The sequence below is a fragment of the Diuraphis noxia genome, unplaced genomic scaffold (genome assembly GCF_037042655.1).
Source record: "Diuraphis noxia isolate RWA-SAM2 unplaced genomic scaffold, SU_Dnox_SAM2 contig0004, whole genome shotgun sequence".
In the NCBI taxonomy this organism is placed as follows: domain Eukaryota; kingdom Metazoa; phylum Arthropoda; class Insecta; order Hemiptera; family Aphididae; genus Diuraphis; species Diuraphis noxia.
In genome coordinates, this window is record NW_028301714.1 from 12130186 (window position 1) to 12148162 (window position 17977).

The following is a 17977-nucleotide window of genomic DNA, read 5'->3' on the forward strand; positions in this document are numbered from 1 at the left end:
AAGTTATGTGTAGCCCACCCACATATATATAATTCACTATATAATACTTTTAAATTTAATGATTAGAAATTATATTACAAATTTTCTACTAAGTTTCAGTTACTTAACCTACAACTTTCAAATAAAACTTTTGCAATGGTATGCTGAATTTCTAGTGGTGATATATGGACAATTGGTTATAAATTATATCACATAATTTTGCATTAGTTAAAGTATAATATTATATTTAGTAAGTGGCGAATAGTGATGATGCCATGGTAACCTCTACTTTTTTTTATTAACTATGCACTAATAAATACGCTTCTGGCTTAAATAGAATATTACAATATAAAAAACTATATTAATACAAATATATAATTACCAAAAGTATTAAATATTTAAATATTCATATTTAAATTAATTCATCTTTACACAATAATTATAAGTACTACAGTGTAATATAGAATTTTATTCATTATTAATCTTTACTCTTTACATTTAATAGTAACTTCAATGTGCAAGTGCGATAAAAAAAAAAATTACTTTATAAAATGAAACTAAGATTTATTATTCAACAAGATGAACTATATACTTAGCCATATTTTAAAAATTATAGTAATAAAACTTCTAGTTATTCAGTACAAATAATAATAAATAGCTCTAAAAAATATCTACCTATTAGTCCTATTTAGGTAGGTACTTTAAATTAACTTTTAAGACTTGTATTTACAAATTATTGTGATTAAAATTATTATAAATGCAGTCTGTTGATAGTTTCTAAATGTATTTATTACCATAGAGTGCTGTGATGGAATTTGAGATCCCGTTTCACAGGGTTCCCATACTTGTCAGTTTGAAGTTTACCAACGACTTCAGGATGAGGTATCAATTCTTTGAAACGGCTATCAACACTAGATATAAGTAAAAACAATACCAATCAAATAAATGTGAATAACTTCAAATTATGATTGATATACTTACAAATCGTTGTCGTGGTTGTACTTAAACTTCAAAGTATCAGTACCGCTTTGTACAATCTACAAATATAATAACAATAATAATATTAAAATTATGCTTTATGCCAGATTGCACAAAAATGTATTAATTTAAATATTTAACGGTTTACAAATATTCAATAAATATTAATTTAATTCTTCACTGATTGTTTAGGCAACCCAGAACCTAGCAATTAGCATTAGTATATTATAAATTTATAAAATTTTTATTAAATAGATGAATAACTCACTTCACCCATGGTATCTTGACGTTTGTGAGCGTCATGCCTTCCAAATCTTGGATTACACACCGATCTACTATACAATTTAAAAACATAATTATAAATATAATTCTTTTAAGAATAAACATTTTTTGATTTTACACACAAAAGATTTTTCCAAAAAATTTGTAATTTACATTGACGTATAATTTAGTACACATAAGTCTAAGATGTCATAAAAGAAAAAGGCGACAATGTAACAAAAATAGAAATTCACGGGCAGCAACACCTAATAATTGAAGAAAAAAAACATAATTACTCTAATTATTGTATATAAATTATGATGTCGGGCAATCAGAATATAAGTAGGAAAACTGACAGTAACTGTAATAATGAAAATTCTACTCGAAAACATTATAAGGTGTATTATAGTCACTTTGTCAGCTGCAGCCGTTTAGTGGTGTTCGACGAACTAAACATTAAAAAATTCGTTTTTTCCTGCTATATTGCAGGGACGGTGCCGCGAAGGGGGCAATCAGGGCATTTGCCCCGGGCCCCGCGATTTTAAAATTGTAATTAAGGCCCCGCAGTTCTTAAATTATATTTTTACTGTTCAAAGATTAGTTAGTTTGGATAATATGTAATGTGACTGTTATTTATTTTGCCCGGGGCTCCGCAAATCTTAGCGCCATCCCTGCTACATAGTTCATAAAAGTTTTTTTTTTTTTGGGAAACGGGTGAAATAAATCGTACTAATAGTTTTTTTGAAAAAAATTTAAAATCGCATTGATTCGTTCAGACATAAATTATGACAATTTTATAGATTCCTTTGCCTAAAACCGTCACGATAATTATTTATTTATTTTCAAATAGGGTGTACGTCTTGCCTCTTGCAAACACTGCATTACTTGAAATTCGACTAAAATATTATTATTAAAAACGCGTTATAATGATAACAATATAACGAGTAACTCACTCGCCGACATCCACACGTCCCTCATCATCGGCTGTTGGCGGCGTATAACGGTCTGTAGTCTTCTTCGCCACCACGTCGGGGTAGTTGTTGAACTCCATTATAATATGATACAATAATTATATCGATACGATCTTCAAATGTTTTACTATTATTGTTTGCGAACGAGTTACACCGACAGCAAAAATCGAAAAGTATATTATAGTAAGCAGGTAGGTTACCTAATGAAAACAAAAAACTGTTTAATTATTATGCACAATTTATTATAGTCCGCAGTGGTACACGTCTGCTCGTCTGCAAGTTGCAACTAGTGTACGCGCATACTGTCCAAAGTCCAACCTTCGACGTCGTCACTTATTCTTGTTCGTGTCGACTGCTTATAGGGTTAATGATTAATGGCGGTCGGTTATAAGAGGTTTTGAGGGGTGGAGGCGGTGTGTTGATGTCGTAAACGTGACCTTGAATGAGTCCTATTTGGTACCGCTGCGTTCCTGCGGGAGACGCTCAAAGATCGGCACGCAGACACACAGTATGGACAGCCCGTATGGTACATCGGTAGTTGGTACGCACGTCCATACGCACATTCTAACTATATTAACCGCTAGCAGGCCGGCTGTTATGAATACGGAAAAGAAAAAATAAACCTGACGGAAATCAATTAAGATGCAAATAATTATTGTACACGACGAAACGATTTCCATTAGGTTTGGAAAATGTTTGTTCTTATTTCGTTGAGATTTATGAAAATTCTAACTCTTACCTATCACACTCTTCAGCGATAGAACACTCCGAATCTGGCCATCCTCATGCTACACCCCTTAGATCATATACATATGATCTAAGCTATACACCCTGTTATTGAGACCGGTCCCATGATAATTTATGGCGAGTTCGTAGTTCGTATTGCGTGAAGTACCTACCTAGGTAGTAGGTATGCAGAAGAACCGATTTCTGCTTGGTCGCGTCGTGTCTCTCACTGGACAGAGTAGTGTAGCAGTGTATTTAGTGTATTAGCATTGATTATAGAATATTCTATAATCAATGGTATTGAGTTAGTAGTCACGAGCATTGATTTTACAACGATGATGTTCTTTTTCGTGTCTACTGTATGTTTTGACGATTAGTAGTAGAAATAATAATTCGATTTCCGATTATTAAAGTATCTTTTTTGATGGGAAAGGTAATCTACTAATCTAGTGCATCGGAAGGTTAGGTACGAAAATTTTTATGTAGCATGTTTCGACAATTCGATTTAGATTTTTGTTATAACTCTAAAACTAATAGCCATAGATACATACATTTTTCATTGAATATTTCATAATAGCATTTTCTCCACACCATACAATTTTAAAAATAGTTTAGCTATTTCTTTACTATAAACTTAAGAAAATTTCTTTTTTACTATATTGTCGATAAAAAAAATTGTTCGGTTATAAAAACCTTGAAAGTTTAATACAATGATAATATTAAATTTTTACTATCTACTTATAATATTATTGTGTACTGTGTAGCCTATTATCCAACTCTCTCGTGTTCCCAGTATTGCTAGTTTATGATAAATGGTTTGGTAGTCATAGCACTTCTGAGTAATAGCACAGATTAAATAAAACATTTATTTAATCTGTGATAATAGTATGTCATAAAAATAACATTTGCCTTTAAATAAATAATGTAGGTATAAAGAATACTATTTTTGCTACTTTTTAGGAATATAAAACTCATGTTCATCGTTCATGTTTAAAATATTACATTATAAAACTTACAAATACTAGTTCTTATAAAAAATGTTAATGTTAGTAGTTATCTTATGAATTATGATGTACCAATTTACTAAAAGTAAATCAGTTTTTATCAATTACAATTTATAAACACTAAACAGATGTAGATGATTCAATTGCCTTATCTTAAATACAATTATTATGTCAGATATTAATTTACGTTTTATTATTCTAGAAACTCTTGCTCTGCTATCTGGAGTTTTGACTTTTAACTCTTTTAATTGCCAAATATTTTTGATTGTTTTTTACCAATTTACCATCACAAATATATTTGTCTCCAATACATTTAATTGAAAAATATTATTATTTAAAATACATATTTTGTCACTTTGGATATTAAAAATGTTTTGAGTATACCTGGGATAATATTATATGATTACTCAAAACTCTAAAAATTAATGTAAATGTTTACCAGTGTCAATTCGTCTACATATACATAAATGATAGTATTTATTCAGTAATTTAAAATTTGGACTTCAATATTAATAATTTTATTGTTATTTATTTATTTATTTTTTTTTTTTTTTTGGTATCAGGATATGCTTTGTCACACCAAACACTCTGTAGTTATACTAATAGTACCTACCTATGGTATGAATGCATAATATATTTCTACAGAAACCATAACCATTACTTTAAATTACCATTGACCATAAATACTAAATAGTAAATACTAATAATACTAGTATTTATAGTCAATGATATATTGATATTAGTCATGTAAACAAAATAATACAGTCCAGTTTCATGCTCAAAAATAAACTTTACAAATATGGTTTATACCCCATAGAAACTAAATACCATATAAGGTACTGAATACTTAATCTTAACATTTTAGGGTTTGGTGGAGACGAGGAGTAATACAGTAATAATACAAAATGTTGACAGTAAAATAATACAGTAATAATACAAAATGTTGACAGTAAAAATAAATAATAATCTAACATATTTATTTATACAAGTATTTGAACTTTTTACTATATGCTACAAAAGAAGTCATAATACAAAATAAAAATAAAAATATGCTCTATTAAAAATGAAAAACTTTAAAAGTGGAACAACTACATTCTGTAAGACAATTACAATATTATACTATTATAAAGAATAAACATAAATTAGTTTTAGTTAATGTTCGTACAATTTTAAATGTAAAGTTGGTAGTGATTTTAGTGCATTAGAAGAAAGTGTTGATGGGGATGTAAGGATTGTATGGATAAGGTAAGATTTTAAGTTACCACAGAGAATTGTGATGGAATTTCAGATCTCGTTTTTCTGAGTATCCGCCCTTGTCAGTCTTAAATGCACCTTTACTATCAGGATTTGGATTCACTTCCTTGAATTGATTATCAACACTATAAAATCAAAAGACATTTAAGTTAAAAACTTTTTAATACCAAAATAATTAAATACTTACAAGTCAGTGTCTTGGTTGTACTTGAACTTAACAAATGCAGCATTGCCTTCACCTTGTATAATCTATAAAGTATAAGCAATAACAATGTATAAGTATTATTAGTAACTGAACTATAAATAATATTAAAACTTACTTCAGCCATTGAATCATGATGTTTATGAGCTCCATGCCGTCCGAACATTGGTTGACTCTTATAAGCTTCAGCTCTATATAAATAATACATTAGATTTTTAGAAAATATTTTAAGTTCTTTAATTTAATTATTTAAATAACATTCATACCGAATTCCAGCATTATTATGATTACTTTTTTCCTCTTCAATTGCTATAAAACAAAATTTTAATTAATAGTAAAAAACATACAGCTTTTAAAGTTTTTAAATTCATACATGTAGTGTGGAAAAATTCTTCGAAGATAACAAAATTGTTTCCCTGGTTTACCAATTTAGATAATTGAAAATGCTTCCACATAAACTGTAATAGTTTTTTGGTTGGTTTGTCAATAGCTAAATGTTTGGCTTCTAAACCAATATCCTAAAAATGTTTAATTGTTATTTTTAAATAGAATAATGTTGAAATAACATTATAAGAAGAATTATTATACCTGTAACATGCATTGAATTAAACGTATTCCATAACCTTTACGCTGTCTGCTTTCATGGATGTAAAAATCTAATAAACAGTAGACCCTGGCTTCTGACCTTGAAGCTTGTTTGTTGTAGAGAAACAATTTTTTCCACCCCATCTTCAAAAATCCAACAACAGCAAAATGACTAGATAGGTAATAAAATACAAATACAGTAATTTTTGTTAAAACAAATAAATTAACCAAAAAGAAGGTAGGTAATATACTAATATCATATAAATGTATATAACATACCCTGGCTTATTGTGTTCAGTCATCATATAAATTACATGATCAGAATTAACAAGTCTATTGGCACTGGTTATTGGCACTTTTAACTCCTGAGATACAGCTGATGCTTTACCCATTTCGTCAATGATCATTCTCATTATGTTTTTCAAACTGTAAAAACACAAATGCATACAATGTTAATTTTATATAATACATAATAATTAAATAATAATATAATATTATGATGAAAACCATAACAGCAACATTTAAATGTTTACTGTGGCACGATTAAATTTGTATGCTTCTATAATCATAACATCTGAATCATATCAAAAGAATTCTACATGGGGTGAAAAAAAGTAAATTGAAATCTATTTATCTAATCATCCTATAAATATAAATTCCAAACTAATTTTTAATATTTTTTAGCCCCCCCCCTCCATACAGTTTTAACCAAAGTTTCTACCCAATATTTTAATTTACAAGCTCTATTGTTGAGATTTGTGCTGCCAATAAAATATTGTAGCCCTCCCAGAAAAATTTCCCTAGTCGCGCCTTTAACGTGGGTAGTCAGATAGGTACTCACTCGTCGTTTTCCTCATGTCCATGGACCGTTAGTGTGTGGCTTATCTTCAGCACCTCTTCGGTGACCACGTTTTCGATGTTGAAATTAAACTCCATCGTCGTAGGTCAAACGGTCTATGACGTAAATAAAACCTTAAGGCGTGAACACGATTTAAAAAGACAAAAAACCGACCGGAACTCGAAAGGGGGCAAAAAATATTGTTCTTGGCTATAGTTAAAAATTTTGAAATTTTGCAGGCTTCGAAACAGCGAAATCCACAACATGCCAGACTGCAAGAGGTGAAAACAAAAACTGTAAATGACCGGCGTTTGGGCGAGTCTGAAATGCGAACGATCTTTAAATGAACAAACCGCTCAATGGTGGTTGCGTTGTGGTACAAGGTACAACGGAGGAGTGGGCAGGTTGTTGACGGGACCGACAAGAAAATATCAGATAGCTGGCACCCCGGCGGTTGAGTACCAAACGCACAAAGTACCAACGTCCTACACGCACAGGCCTTACCCCCGAATTATTGGGCCCCAATTATTTGGGCGTTTTCCGCGGGGAGAAACTGGAATGTTGTACAAAATAAAGTAACGTTTTTTTCCATGAAAATTGCATCCCGTTTTCCGAGTAGGTACTTATAATATTTATAATGTCTACACGTCTTTGTCTCGGGCTACAGACAGTCCTGGTGCAGATCAGCAGCTCGCAGATGCATGATCACATCCATGGGCGCCCATAGGCCATAGGTAACATTTTAAGGAGGGTCAAAAAAAAATCTCAAATGTAAGATAGTAAAGATTTAATGTTATTTTCACATATGAATGTAAAAAAGCATGTCATATATGTATTGTATATATATATATATATAGGTACAGTTGATTCATATTATTTTTTGTCCAGGGGGGGGGGCAAGTGCCCTATCTTGCCCCCCAATGGAAGCCCATGATCACATCATTAGGCGTGTAAGTGTAATAAACACGAATAACAATAAAACCGCTGTTTAAGAATTGTCGAAAATTGTACTATTATTAATATTTATAGAATCATCGAATTTTGTTGGAAATTCTCTTTTTCCCGACAGCTACGGCTTGCAACATTCTCGTATTTAGTGGTTGAATTTTTTTTATTACCACGCGTGAATAAAATGCCCACATTTATTCCGAACTTGAACATTTACAATGTACAAAAATAATTCCAATATATTATGTCTATACAGCTCTGTTTACGTCACACGTGTACCAATAACCGTGTATCTCACCTGTGAAATTCAAAATTTTAATTTCCTCAAATTGTTTCACCATTTAACTACGACTTATGGTGTACGAGACCAGTGATGGTTGGTTGGGGGGCCGACGGATCAGGGACTAGACTACTAGGGTAAAAATTTGAAAATCAAACACTACAAAGTTTATAAACTGCAGCCAGCAGGTAGTAGGTACTCGAATGGGTGGGTCGGTGAGGTGGGTACGAAACGCGCGTTCAAGGTCAGCGCGCGCCGTCGTTACCCTCCGCGCTCGGCTCTCGTCGTAAACAAGAAGCGTCGATGAGATGACAATAACAAAGTGCAGCCAAACCGAAAACAACAGACGTCGCCGTTGACAAAATATTTGAAAACCTAAAAACGCAACAACAAATCAGGCAGCCGATAGAACGTTTACGGTCTTTACGAAACGATTTAAATTCAAATTACATTGATATCCGTTTGCCAATTTTTTTCTGAAAAGTCAACAGGAAGCATCGCAACATGAACTTAGACTGTAAAAAAGACGAGTGAGTTGTACAAAATGTCCTTATTTATTACATACGTGTATAGTATGTTCGTTACGCGATTGATGTTTTATTATAATTTATAATATTATTATGTAATAATAATATTAATAATATCATAATAATTATTATTTGTATTATTGTCTTTTCGTGTGGTAAGTCGGCGGCCATTTTCTCGTCGAACATTTTTCCATTTTATTAAGTTCTAAGCTTAGTACTATTATACTACTATCCATTTATACTATACGGCACCTTGTAACATTAACCTATCCAATAAAAAAGTTTAAAAAATGAGTACAAGACCTTTTAAATGATTGATTTCAAATATTTTTTGATTAAATTATGTATACATTTCACACTAGAATTAAAATTATGTCTTTTATTATTATTTATTATATGCATTTATCTTTACTTTGCTGCAGGGTGTTACTGGTTTTATACACTATTTTTCATTTTGATATAATTCCTTTGACATTTGTGAATTTATTACTTCAACTGAATACAAAACTGAATACAATGCTTATTATTACACATTGTTTTTTTTTTTTAATTAATTGTTATTTATAATTTTTACAGATCAGCACTAAACAAAGATGAGGCAAAGCATGGACGGCATGATGCTCACAAATATCATGACACAATGGGTGAAGTGAGTTTAGTTTAATAATTTATCTATAATTTTTAAATAGGTATTTATGAAAATTGATTTTATTATTTCTTTTAGATTGTACAAGACCAAGGGCTACCTGTTAATGTGAAGAACAATCATGGAGTTGATTTGTTAGTATTTATTTAGTTTGTATACCTAGTACCTACCTACATTTTTTATTCACTGTATACACCTGCCACCCAACCATGATCGAGATTTTAATAGACATCCATGACAATTTTATTGTTTTTTTTCTTAATAAGCTACATTTTGTACAAATTGTCATAAAAATTTTCCAATTGTTATATATAATTTTTACAGATCACCACAAAAAAAAGATGAGGATAAACATGGACGGCATGATGCTCACAAACATCATGATACAATGGGTGAAGTGAGTTTAGATTAATAATTTGAAATTTTAAATATTTATAGAAATTAATAATATTATTTCTATTAGATTGTAAAAGGACAAGGAATACTTGATAATGTGAAGAACAATCATGGGGTTGATTCGTCAGTATCTATTACCTATATTTTTTATTCACTGTATATAAGCATCCAACAATAGTCAGGATTTTAATGGGTACCCATTATAATGCTAACTTTGTTTTTTTTTAATAAGCTACATTTTGTATAAGTTTTTAAAATATGTTTAAACTGTTATTCATAATTTTTACAGATCAACACAAAACAGTGATGAGCCAAAACATGGACGGCATGATGCTCACAAACATCACGACACTATGGGTGAAGTAAGTTTAAAGACGTGATACATGCATGTATTGTCTCCGTCTTACAAATGTGTAAAATAGCAAATTTTATGCAGAACACTTGTAGCTCTGTTGATTTAAAATTTAGAGTGAATTGATCTCTAATAAAATGCTAAGGTAAGATTATTATCTAGACAACCTCGTAAACTTTTTGTCATATTTTAATTTTGAAGCAAGTTATAAGTATTTTAGATGTAATATTTTAATACTATTTACAATATTTTAAAATACTCATTAACTTGCTACAAAATTAAAATATTATAAAAAGCCATAAGGTTGTCTAGATAATAATCTAACTTTTAAATTTTATTAAAGGTAAATTCACTCTAAAATCTAAATCGTATACTAACAGAGCTACACATATTCTGTTGAGCGTAAAATTTGCTATGTTATGCACTTGTAAAACCGAAACAACACATGCAGGCGTATCACATCCTCTTAATCATTTATAAATTTTAAATTTTTATGAAAATTAATTGTATTATTTCTACTAGATTGTACAAGACCAAGAGTTGCCTGATAATGCGGAGAACTATCATGGAGTTGATTTGTAAATATCAATTAATTTTGTATACCTACCTAAATATTTTATTCACAAATATACAGTATATACACCAATACCAAACCATATTGTTATCAAATACTCATGTGTGAATATTTGTTATTAACTTCTTATAACTCACTAGTTTTAGGTTAAAACGTTAATTTAATTATTAACCAATAATATGGTCGCCGCTCGCTGCTATCCTGTAAAAGTAAACACAGAATATTGTATAGCTTTTTATAAAATTCATTGTTTGAAAAAAGAGATATAACCAAATTTAATTTAAAATTTAAAATTTCAAGCCTATTATTAGAGCTATATTTAGGGTTACCACTTTGAGATGTAAAGCCGTCAACCTCTTCTTTGCAGATATCATGTTTATTACTTGCAAAATACTTTTCCCTTAGCTTATAAAATTTACATGTATCTTGTGATATTATTTTTATATTTTGCAGTAGCATAACTGCTTAGTTAACTATTTGCTATTATTTCATTAATTTGGTGTTATGCCTAATTTCTCTTTTGAATGTGCATAGAGTATGGAATAGGCAATTTTGAATTTACCAAATGAGATTAAGGAAACAATTGAGGAAAATTGAGCACTATATTAGTTTAGCCTTTAAAATACAAATTATGATTATTCTATTTTTATTATAATCAGGTTTGAAACCATTTTTGAAAATGTTTATAACTTACATAATTTATAAATACAATAACACGCATAACAGATAATTTAATAAAATCCTAAAATGTTGATACAATGTGATTCATTAAATAATTTAATCACTTAAATATTTCTGATACATTTAGTTACTATAACTGTTATACAGGGTGATTCTTTTATCAAACAACACTCATTATTTATAAACATATTGATTTTTTTCAAATTTTTTTTTTTCTTCAAAATTGTAGATTTACACTCTTCTTGAATTGTTTATTTTTTTTTTTTTTCACCCTTATATTTATTAGATAAACCACTAGCAACTTTTGATTTTCAAATGGTAACCTATACTTAACATTTCATAAATTAATGAAGCTATTTTTTTTATTAATTATTACAATAAAATTTTGAATTTAGTGCTAGTAGTTTATGAGTTATAGGTATTTAAAGTTTAGATTTACCCCGCAAAATGTTTGTCCACTACTCCGCTTGTCTAAACTTTAAATACTTATAACTCATAAACTATACTCGTCCTAAATTCAATTTTTATCTATCAACATTTTTAGAAAAATATTCTGCTTTGGAATATAAAATTAAAAAACTATGTTGCCATTCAAAAAAGTAAAAAACTTAAAAAATGATAAGGATAAAAAATATTTAAAAATATAATTTTTTAATAAAAGCATTGGTTTTTTAACAACTTGAAACTACGTAAAAAAATATTTTGAAAAAAGTCAATACTTTTTTAAATAATGAGTGTTGTTTGATAAAAGAATCACCCTGTAGTGATAATCGCCCCCCCCCCCCCCCGGTGGACTGTGAAGAATTACTGAAGGGCGGTGAGCTCGTTTTGGGCAAGAAGGAGGTAATATCGCTTATAATATGACCAATTTATTCACAAAATTTGATGACATCAATTTGCCATTTCAAGACAACGAGCTCAAACTCATAACATCTGAATTAATTATTTTTATCTTCCAAAAAAAAACTGACTTTATGGAAGAAGAATTTTGGTTGCAATGAGTTTAGCCAGTTTCCAGTCTTATTGGATGTATACAAGAACAGTAAAGTCTCGTTTGATGACACACAAATTTACTGTCAACACCTTTGGTCTTTGGATAAGGATTTTCACAACGTTTTGAAAATATTGGAATACCTGGAAGTTCCTCAATGGGTCTTAAATCCCTTTGTATATATTCAATCAGCAAAAATACAGTAACAAGAAGAATTGATCGAAATTTCCACTAACAAGATGTTAAGAGCAAGTTTTAAGAATGGTGAACACCTCACCGAATTTTGGCTCCAGTCTGTTATCAGTAAAATCTATCCTAGACTGTGGAGTGTAGTACAATAATTATTAATCGCCTTCCCTTTCTCTTACCTCATTGAGCTAGAATTCAGTGCAGTCACAGATCTAATAACAAAAGAAAGAAATCGACTCGATATCATCAAAAGAGAAGATTTACGCTTTCATCTCACAAATTTTGAACCAAACGCTGAAAAATTGGCTATGAATCATCAAGCACAACCATCTCAGTATCTCACTGATCAAAACATTTTATTTATCCTCTCAAATTATATTCAAACATATACTTTTTCATTAAATAATATATATTATTAATTATTAAACTATAAACATTTCATGTATACTATTTTTATTTTCATTTCAATGAAGGAGAATATGAAAAATATTTTGCTTCTTGGGGGGTTTATAGTGTGAAAAAGATTAAGAAGCACTGCTATATCAACAGTTACAACTTAATATACCTAATATTAATATAGGTACATTAAATTCCCGAAGTTATTACCAAGTTCCAGATATGTGTAAATTATCATTTATCAGCTTGACCATGGTGTGGTGTATATACTTAGCATTTTTTTTTTGTACTTATGTGTTTAATTTTTTTAATTTAGGGTTGATGACCAAGTAACAGAAGTAAATCCGAATAATGGAATTGAAGAGTCTGGTAACAGTGTGGATCAAGATCTTAATATCATCACAGCTCCACTTAATATTTAACAACTTGTCCATATTGAGTTATTCATGACCCACATTGCTAATATATTAATGCTAAGTATTTAATTGCACAATTTCATACTAAATAACTGACTATATTTTTTTATTGGTATATTCAATATTGTAAAAGGTGTAATAATAATAACTATATATATTTATTCTTTTAAATACATACTTTAGGCATAAAAATGTGTTACAGTTTTTTATTGTTAGACACTAAACTTACTTTTAAAATTAAATGTAGCTGAACTACAAATTAAACATATGAACCAAAATTAGAAAACAGACCTGTGATTGATCTCAACATTTATTTTTTATTCTTGCTTTCACAACTTATCCTATGGTAAATCTGTAGTAAAAATGAAAATTCTTTGTGAAAATTGACAATAATATTTCCATGTTCCATCACATATAAGCATCTGTATTTTATTTATAAATTTTACTCCAAATGGAAACTACATATTATACAACAAACTGATAAGTAAATTAAGGATTTCATCAAACTAGGAATAGTATATATCATAGAATGCTGACCACTATTTGTTGTTTTTTCTCTAAATCACATCGTGCAACAAACAAATATGTGTTCAACATAACTAATCTTGTGTTGTCATCTTTAATATAAAAGTGAATTGATCTATTATCAAACTTATTAAGTTTAAAAAAAACGTCTCGGTACATTGGTTCTACTTTGACTATTGTTTTTTATTGCAATATATAAGCACTTGAAGTATAATATTATACTATTAATTTACATAATATCTGAAATATTTTATAAAAGTTGACATACACAGTAATTCAATGAATTCTAATAAGCTAAGTAGCAACACAATATTGATTCTACTAAATGCAAATTTACTAAGTTATTGGTTGGTTAAAGAGAGAAAGTGAAAACAAATATGAGGCGACACCTGACATTGTTTAAATGCTATTTGTAAACTCAATATTACAGTGCTCAATAAATTGAATACAAAAATTATTCACATTGGTATATCTCTTAAAAAATAAATACATTGCATTTGACATTTCGATGAATATATTATATACTTACTTAAATACTTCTAATTATAGATTCAATACTCTAATGTTTATTAATTTCATACACCAATCGGCTTAGAATTTAGATTTATGTTATGTTTGATAGTATCTGCTAGTAAACTTACGAATGTTTCTTTCTGCGACTACATAATTAATACCAACCACCGCTATGCTCATAGCAATAGAATAACACACAAATATGATCAGCATCAACAGACAATAATAGTCAAAACTGGAAATGGATATTATTTATTAGCTGCTATCCAACTTTGCGATAATATACATCAGAAGCCATATTATGACCTAGTAACAATTATACCAAGACTAATTGGCTAATAAAATTCGGACTAGGAAATAACAGTGTGATAATCTCACCTAATACATTATCATAATAATTTTCTCATTAAAAATTATTTTATTTATAATGTATGTGTGACATGCGAGTACACCTTTTTTTTTATTTCATTAACACTTAGATACAGAAGTTTCACATGGGTTATAACACATAAATTATGATTATATTTAAATATTAAGCATCTAAAAAATATCTATTTAATATTACAAAAGAAAATAAATCGGGCAAGTGAGTATCGCTCTGCTGTACATTGAACTTTGTGTGGGTCACAGAAACGAATAAGGATTCTTATTGCGTAAATATGAAAAAAAAATTCCCCGCAAAGAAAGTCTAGCAGCCAATACGGCAAGAAATATTTTATATTACTATTATTTAAGTAAACTTACAATTTTATAAGGTATATTCGGCCAATATTCTGTATCCATCAGAGGAAAGATCGCTGTGTGTGTGTAGTGACAAATTTTAAGTTGAGTGAGTTTTTAAAACGTTTTGTGACTAATATGTAATCATACTAATAAAGTAATAACTAGAGTTAGGATGTTGATAACTTTTGAATTTTTTTTACTTTGATTCTAAATAATACTATCCTAGCTAAAAATTTGTTTCATGCTCCCTTGATGCGGAATATTCTAATTTTATTAAGCATTTTTGGCTATAAAAACTTATTTTTAACTAATTTTTCAAAATTTTTTCATCTTTTAGATTTAGATCATATTTTGTAGTTTTTATACAATGAGGGGCATTTTTCTCAAATTTTAAATTAGAGCAAGTGTTAAACCCAATTTTGAAAACAAATTTAATTCATTTAAAATTTTAAAATTAACTTTGGATTTGGATTTAATGTTTGAGGCTTTGGGTATTATATATTGTCAATATAATATAAAATATTGATACAATAAGTGCTCTTTTAAGAGGACGTGATACCCGCATGTGTTGTCTCCGTCTTACAAATGCGTAACATGGTACATTTTTCGCTCAGGAGAACACGTGTAGCTCCGTTAACTTAAAAATTAGAGTGAACTAACCTCTTATAAAATTTAAAGTTAAGATTATTATTTAAACAACCTCATATGCTTTTTATTTTATATCAAATTTAAAGCGAGTTATGAGTATTTTAAAATTGTAAATTTTTTGTGCATCTTAAAATACTCTTAACTTCCTTTAAAATTTAAATATAATAAAAATCATATGAGGTTGACTAGATAACAATCATACCTTTAAATTGTATGAGAGGTCAATTCACTCTAATTTTTAAGCAAACGGAGCTACATGTGTTCTGCTGAACGTAAAATTTACTATATAATGCACTTGTAAGACAGAGACAACACATGCGGGTCCTCTTAAGCATACGCCAATCATAGTATCGAGTATTATATTTATAAATTGTATGGAAAAATTTTTTAATAATTTTATATAATGCTTTAAATGTAAATGTATACTATTGTTTATTAATATTATGTTACACCCATATCTCAAGTAAAAATTATTATTTATAAATACATTTTTTTCACTTTCTTAATTAGTTTTTTAGATAATTTTTTAAAGTTTCTAGGGCATTTTTACATTATTTTTTAGATTTGTTTTTTAATACATTTAAACTTTTTAAATAAAATTTTCAATTCCAGTGGTTATAATAGTTATTCTTTATTTTTTAAAATACACTAACTGTATTACTAATAAAGTAAAAGTAAAATAAAAAAACAATTTCCCTAAAATTGGGTAAGTTATACATTTTTGTTAGTTTTTTTCTGATATAATAATATTGGACATAATATAAATGTTCAAAAGTAATAGGTAGCGTTAAAAAAATAATAAACTATAAATTATAATATATTTTTATTTCCAAATAAAGACTATTATGTGTAAAAAAAATACTATAATTAAAAAGATTAGTAATAAAATATAAAAATCAGTAAGCATGTTGACTTTAATAGTTTAAATATTTTCTAGTAAAACAAAAATAGTGCATTCAACATTTTTTTTTTTCTTAAAGCGCTTACATTGTGCGTTAGATTTTTTAAATTATTTATCTGGAATAATAAATTTTAAATATGGATAATATGTTGTCAAGTTATTATGTAGAGTTGTGATGATATTTTAGATCTCTTTCCACACAGTTTCCATACTTGTCAATTTGATATGTACCCAAACTTTCGGAATGTGGATTAACTTCTTTCACTTGATTATCAACCCTGGATTAAAAAAAATTAATAATAATATTTAAAAAATATCTTGACAAATATATAAAGATGTATTAGTCACTAACGAATCAACATGCTTATTCTTCACATTTTCAGGAAGCCCTTGGCCTTGGGCTTGTACAATCTAATAGAAATAATACAACTTATTTTCATATTTATTTTTAAGCCAAAATACAATACTCACTTCTCCCATTGTGTCATGATGTTTGTGAGCATCATGCCGTCCGTGCTTTGCTTCATCTTTGTTTGGCGATGCTCTATAAAAAAAAAAAAAATTAAATATCAGTCTAAACTAAATAAGTGTGAGACACACCCTATAGGGGTTGAAAAAATAAGTTAAATAAATAATAATTTTCCCTGAATTTTTAGAAATTAATTGATCTAATCTGTTGAAAACGGTACAGTATTTTCTGAGATTATAACAGACAAAACAACTGAAAATCAGACAAATATTAATTTGTATGTATCATATATATTTATATAATACAATATGTATTAAGATGGAATATAATATGTATTATGATTTGAATTTAATTAGGTATAAAGATTAATTAATTGGGTAAAATAAATCTCAAACTTAAAAAAAAAACCATCAAAATATCTATGATGTTGACTACTATTAGGTATATTATAATAAGCATTGGGCAATTGTAGTAGTTGGTTCATGGTTTCATGTTTTTTTTTCAGCTATTACTGTGAAGTTGTAACTTGTAAGTATAAAGCATTCCACATAGACATTTAGTAATTCCAAGTAAATAATAGTAGGTGCCTACACTAGCAGAAAAGTTTTCGTAAAAGCCACCGGACTTCCACGGATAATCGAAGATGGCCGCCGTCGGCAGGTCGTAGGTGGTAGTTCAGGTGGGCGTCGAAAATAATAATATACCCAATAATGAGAGTAATACACACAGGACTTACGAGAATATTCAACTCACCCGTCATTCTGGCCTCCGGAGTTCATGATACGATGCTCGATATGGATCTTGTCAGTGAATATTACACTTCAAGAAGAAATTATTTCAATTTGAACCGGTGGCGGGAGAGAATCGCGTAAGACGACTACAAACACCAAACACTGAAGCACCTACTGAGGCAGTCAACCGACTACCGAGCGAATTGACCATGAAATATTATGAATATTATTGTCCATGATACCACGACGCTGACGTCACGTTCGAAACAAATG

The 17977-nt window shown here is 29.0% G+C and overlaps 4 protein-coding genes across 5 annotated transcripts; 1 reads left to right on the plus strand and 3 right to left on the minus strand.

Annotated features, from left to right (window-relative positions):
* Positions 1 to 618: 618 nt before the first annotated feature.
* Positions 619 to 2616, minus strand: LOC107173590 (uncharacterized). Of its 2 annotated transcripts, none has more exons than XM_089225177.1 (4): positions 2172 to 2616; positions 1226 to 1289; positions 961 to 1016; positions 619 to 890 (listed from the first exon to the last, which is right to left on the minus strand). In XM_089225177.1, exons 1-4 carry the CDS (start codon positions 2267 to 2269, stop codon positions 770 to 772), a joined length of 339 nt encoding a protein of 112 aa, XP_089081303.1. In that variant the 5' UTR covers positions 2270 to 2616; the 3' UTR covers positions 619 to 769. The 2 variants fall into 2 exon arrangements, with proteins under 2 accessions (XP_089081303.1, XP_015379667.1); XM_015524181.2 differs by having other exon boundaries at positions 1226 to 1292.
* A 2266-nt stretch (positions 2617 to 4882) lies between these two features.
* Positions 4883 to 7322, minus strand: LOC107173589 (alpha-tubulin N-acetyltransferase 1-like). Its single transcript, XM_015524180.2, has 8 exons — positions 6802 to 7322; positions 6240 to 6386; positions 5964 to 6132; positions 5749 to 5893; positions 5642 to 5684; positions 5494 to 5566; positions 5361 to 5422; positions 4883 to 5298 (listed from the first exon to the last, which is right to left on the minus strand). Exons 1-8 carry the CDS (start codon positions 6894 to 6896, stop codon positions 5178 to 5180), a joined length of 855 nt encoding a protein of 284 aa, XP_015379666.2. The 5' UTR covers positions 6897 to 7322; the 3' UTR covers positions 4883 to 5177.
* Positions 7323 to 8268: 946 nt separating this feature from the next.
* On the plus strand, positions 8269 to 13386 carry LOC107173593 (uncharacterized). Its single transcript, XM_015524186.2, has 8 exons — positions 8269 to 8556; positions 9130 to 9202; positions 9278 to 9333; positions 9524 to 9596; positions 9663 to 9718; positions 9885 to 9957; positions 10470 to 10525; positions 13095 to 13386. Exons 1-8 carry the CDS (start codon positions 8531 to 8533, stop codon positions 13198 to 13200), a joined length of 519 nt encoding a protein of 172 aa, XP_015379672.1. The 5' UTR covers positions 8269 to 8530; the 3' UTR covers positions 13201 to 13386.
* A 3021-nt stretch (positions 13387 to 16407) lies between these two features.
* LOC149055712 (uncharacterized) lies at positions 16408 to 17977 on the minus strand. Its single transcript, XM_089227384.1, has 4 exons — positions 17727 to 17977; positions 16976 to 17048; positions 16857 to 16915; positions 16408 to 16782 (listed from the first exon to the last, which is right to left on the minus strand). The coding sequence occupies exons 1-4, from the start codon at positions 17750 to 17752 to the stop codon at positions 16665 to 16667; spliced, it is 276 nt and encodes a 91-aa protein (XP_089083510.1). The 5' UTR covers positions 17753 to 17977; the 3' UTR covers positions 16408 to 16664.

What these genes read in the sequence shown, in the direction of transcription:
- LOC107173593 (XM_015524186.2), top strand. Translation starts at nt 8,531, where the DNA reads ATGAACTTAGACTGTAAAAAAGACGA. An exon ending in AACAATCATGGAGTTGATTT is followed by an intron (nt 9,334 to 9,523) that starts GTTAGTATTTAT and finishes TAATTTTTACAG; the next exon opens with ATCACCACAAAAAAAAGATG. An exon ending in AACAATCATGGGGTTGATTC is followed by an intron (nt 9,719 to 9,884) that starts GTCAGTATCTAT and finishes TAATTTTTACAG; the next exon opens with ATCAACACAAAACAGTGATG.
- LOC149055712 (XM_089227384.1), bottom strand. Translation starts at nt 17,752, where the DNA reads ATGAACTCCGGAGGCCAGAATGACGG. An exon ending in TCCGGAGGCCAGAATGACGG is followed by an intron (nt 17,049 to 17,726) that starts GTGAGTTGAATA and finishes TTTTTTTTATAG; the next exon opens with AGCATCGCCAAACAAAGATG. An exon ending in ATCATGACACAATGGGAGAA is followed by an intron (nt 16,916 to 16,975) that starts GTGAGTATTGTA and finishes TATTTCTATTAG; the next exon opens with ATTGTACAAGCCCAAGGCCA.
- LOC107173589 (XM_015524180.2), bottom strand. Translation starts at nt 6,896, where the DNA reads ATGGAGTTTAATTTCAACATCGAAAACGTGGTCACCGAAGAGGTGCTG. An exon ending in ACTGAACACAATAAGCCAGG is followed by an intron (nt 6,133 to 6,239) that starts GTATGTTATATA and finishes TTACCTATCTAG; the next exon opens with TCATTTTGCTGTTGTTGGAT. An exon ending in TAATTCAATGCATGTTACAG is followed by an intron (nt 5,894 to 5,963) that starts GTATAATAATTC and finishes AAACATTTTTAG; the next exon opens with GATATTGGTTTAGAAGCCAA.
- LOC107173590 (XM_015524181.2), bottom strand. Translation starts at nt 2,269, where the DNA reads ATGGAGTTCAACAACTACCCCGACGTGGTGGCGAAGAAGACTACAGAC. An exon ending in GGACGTGTGGATGTCGGCGA is followed by an intron (nt 1,293 to 2,171) that starts GTGAGTTACTCG and finishes TAAATTGTATAG; the next exon opens with TAGATCGGTGTGTAATCCAA. An exon ending in TACAACCACGACAACGATTT is followed by an intron (nt 891 to 960) that starts GTAAGTATATCA and finishes ACTTATATCTAG; the next exon opens with TGTTGATAGCCGTTTCAAAG.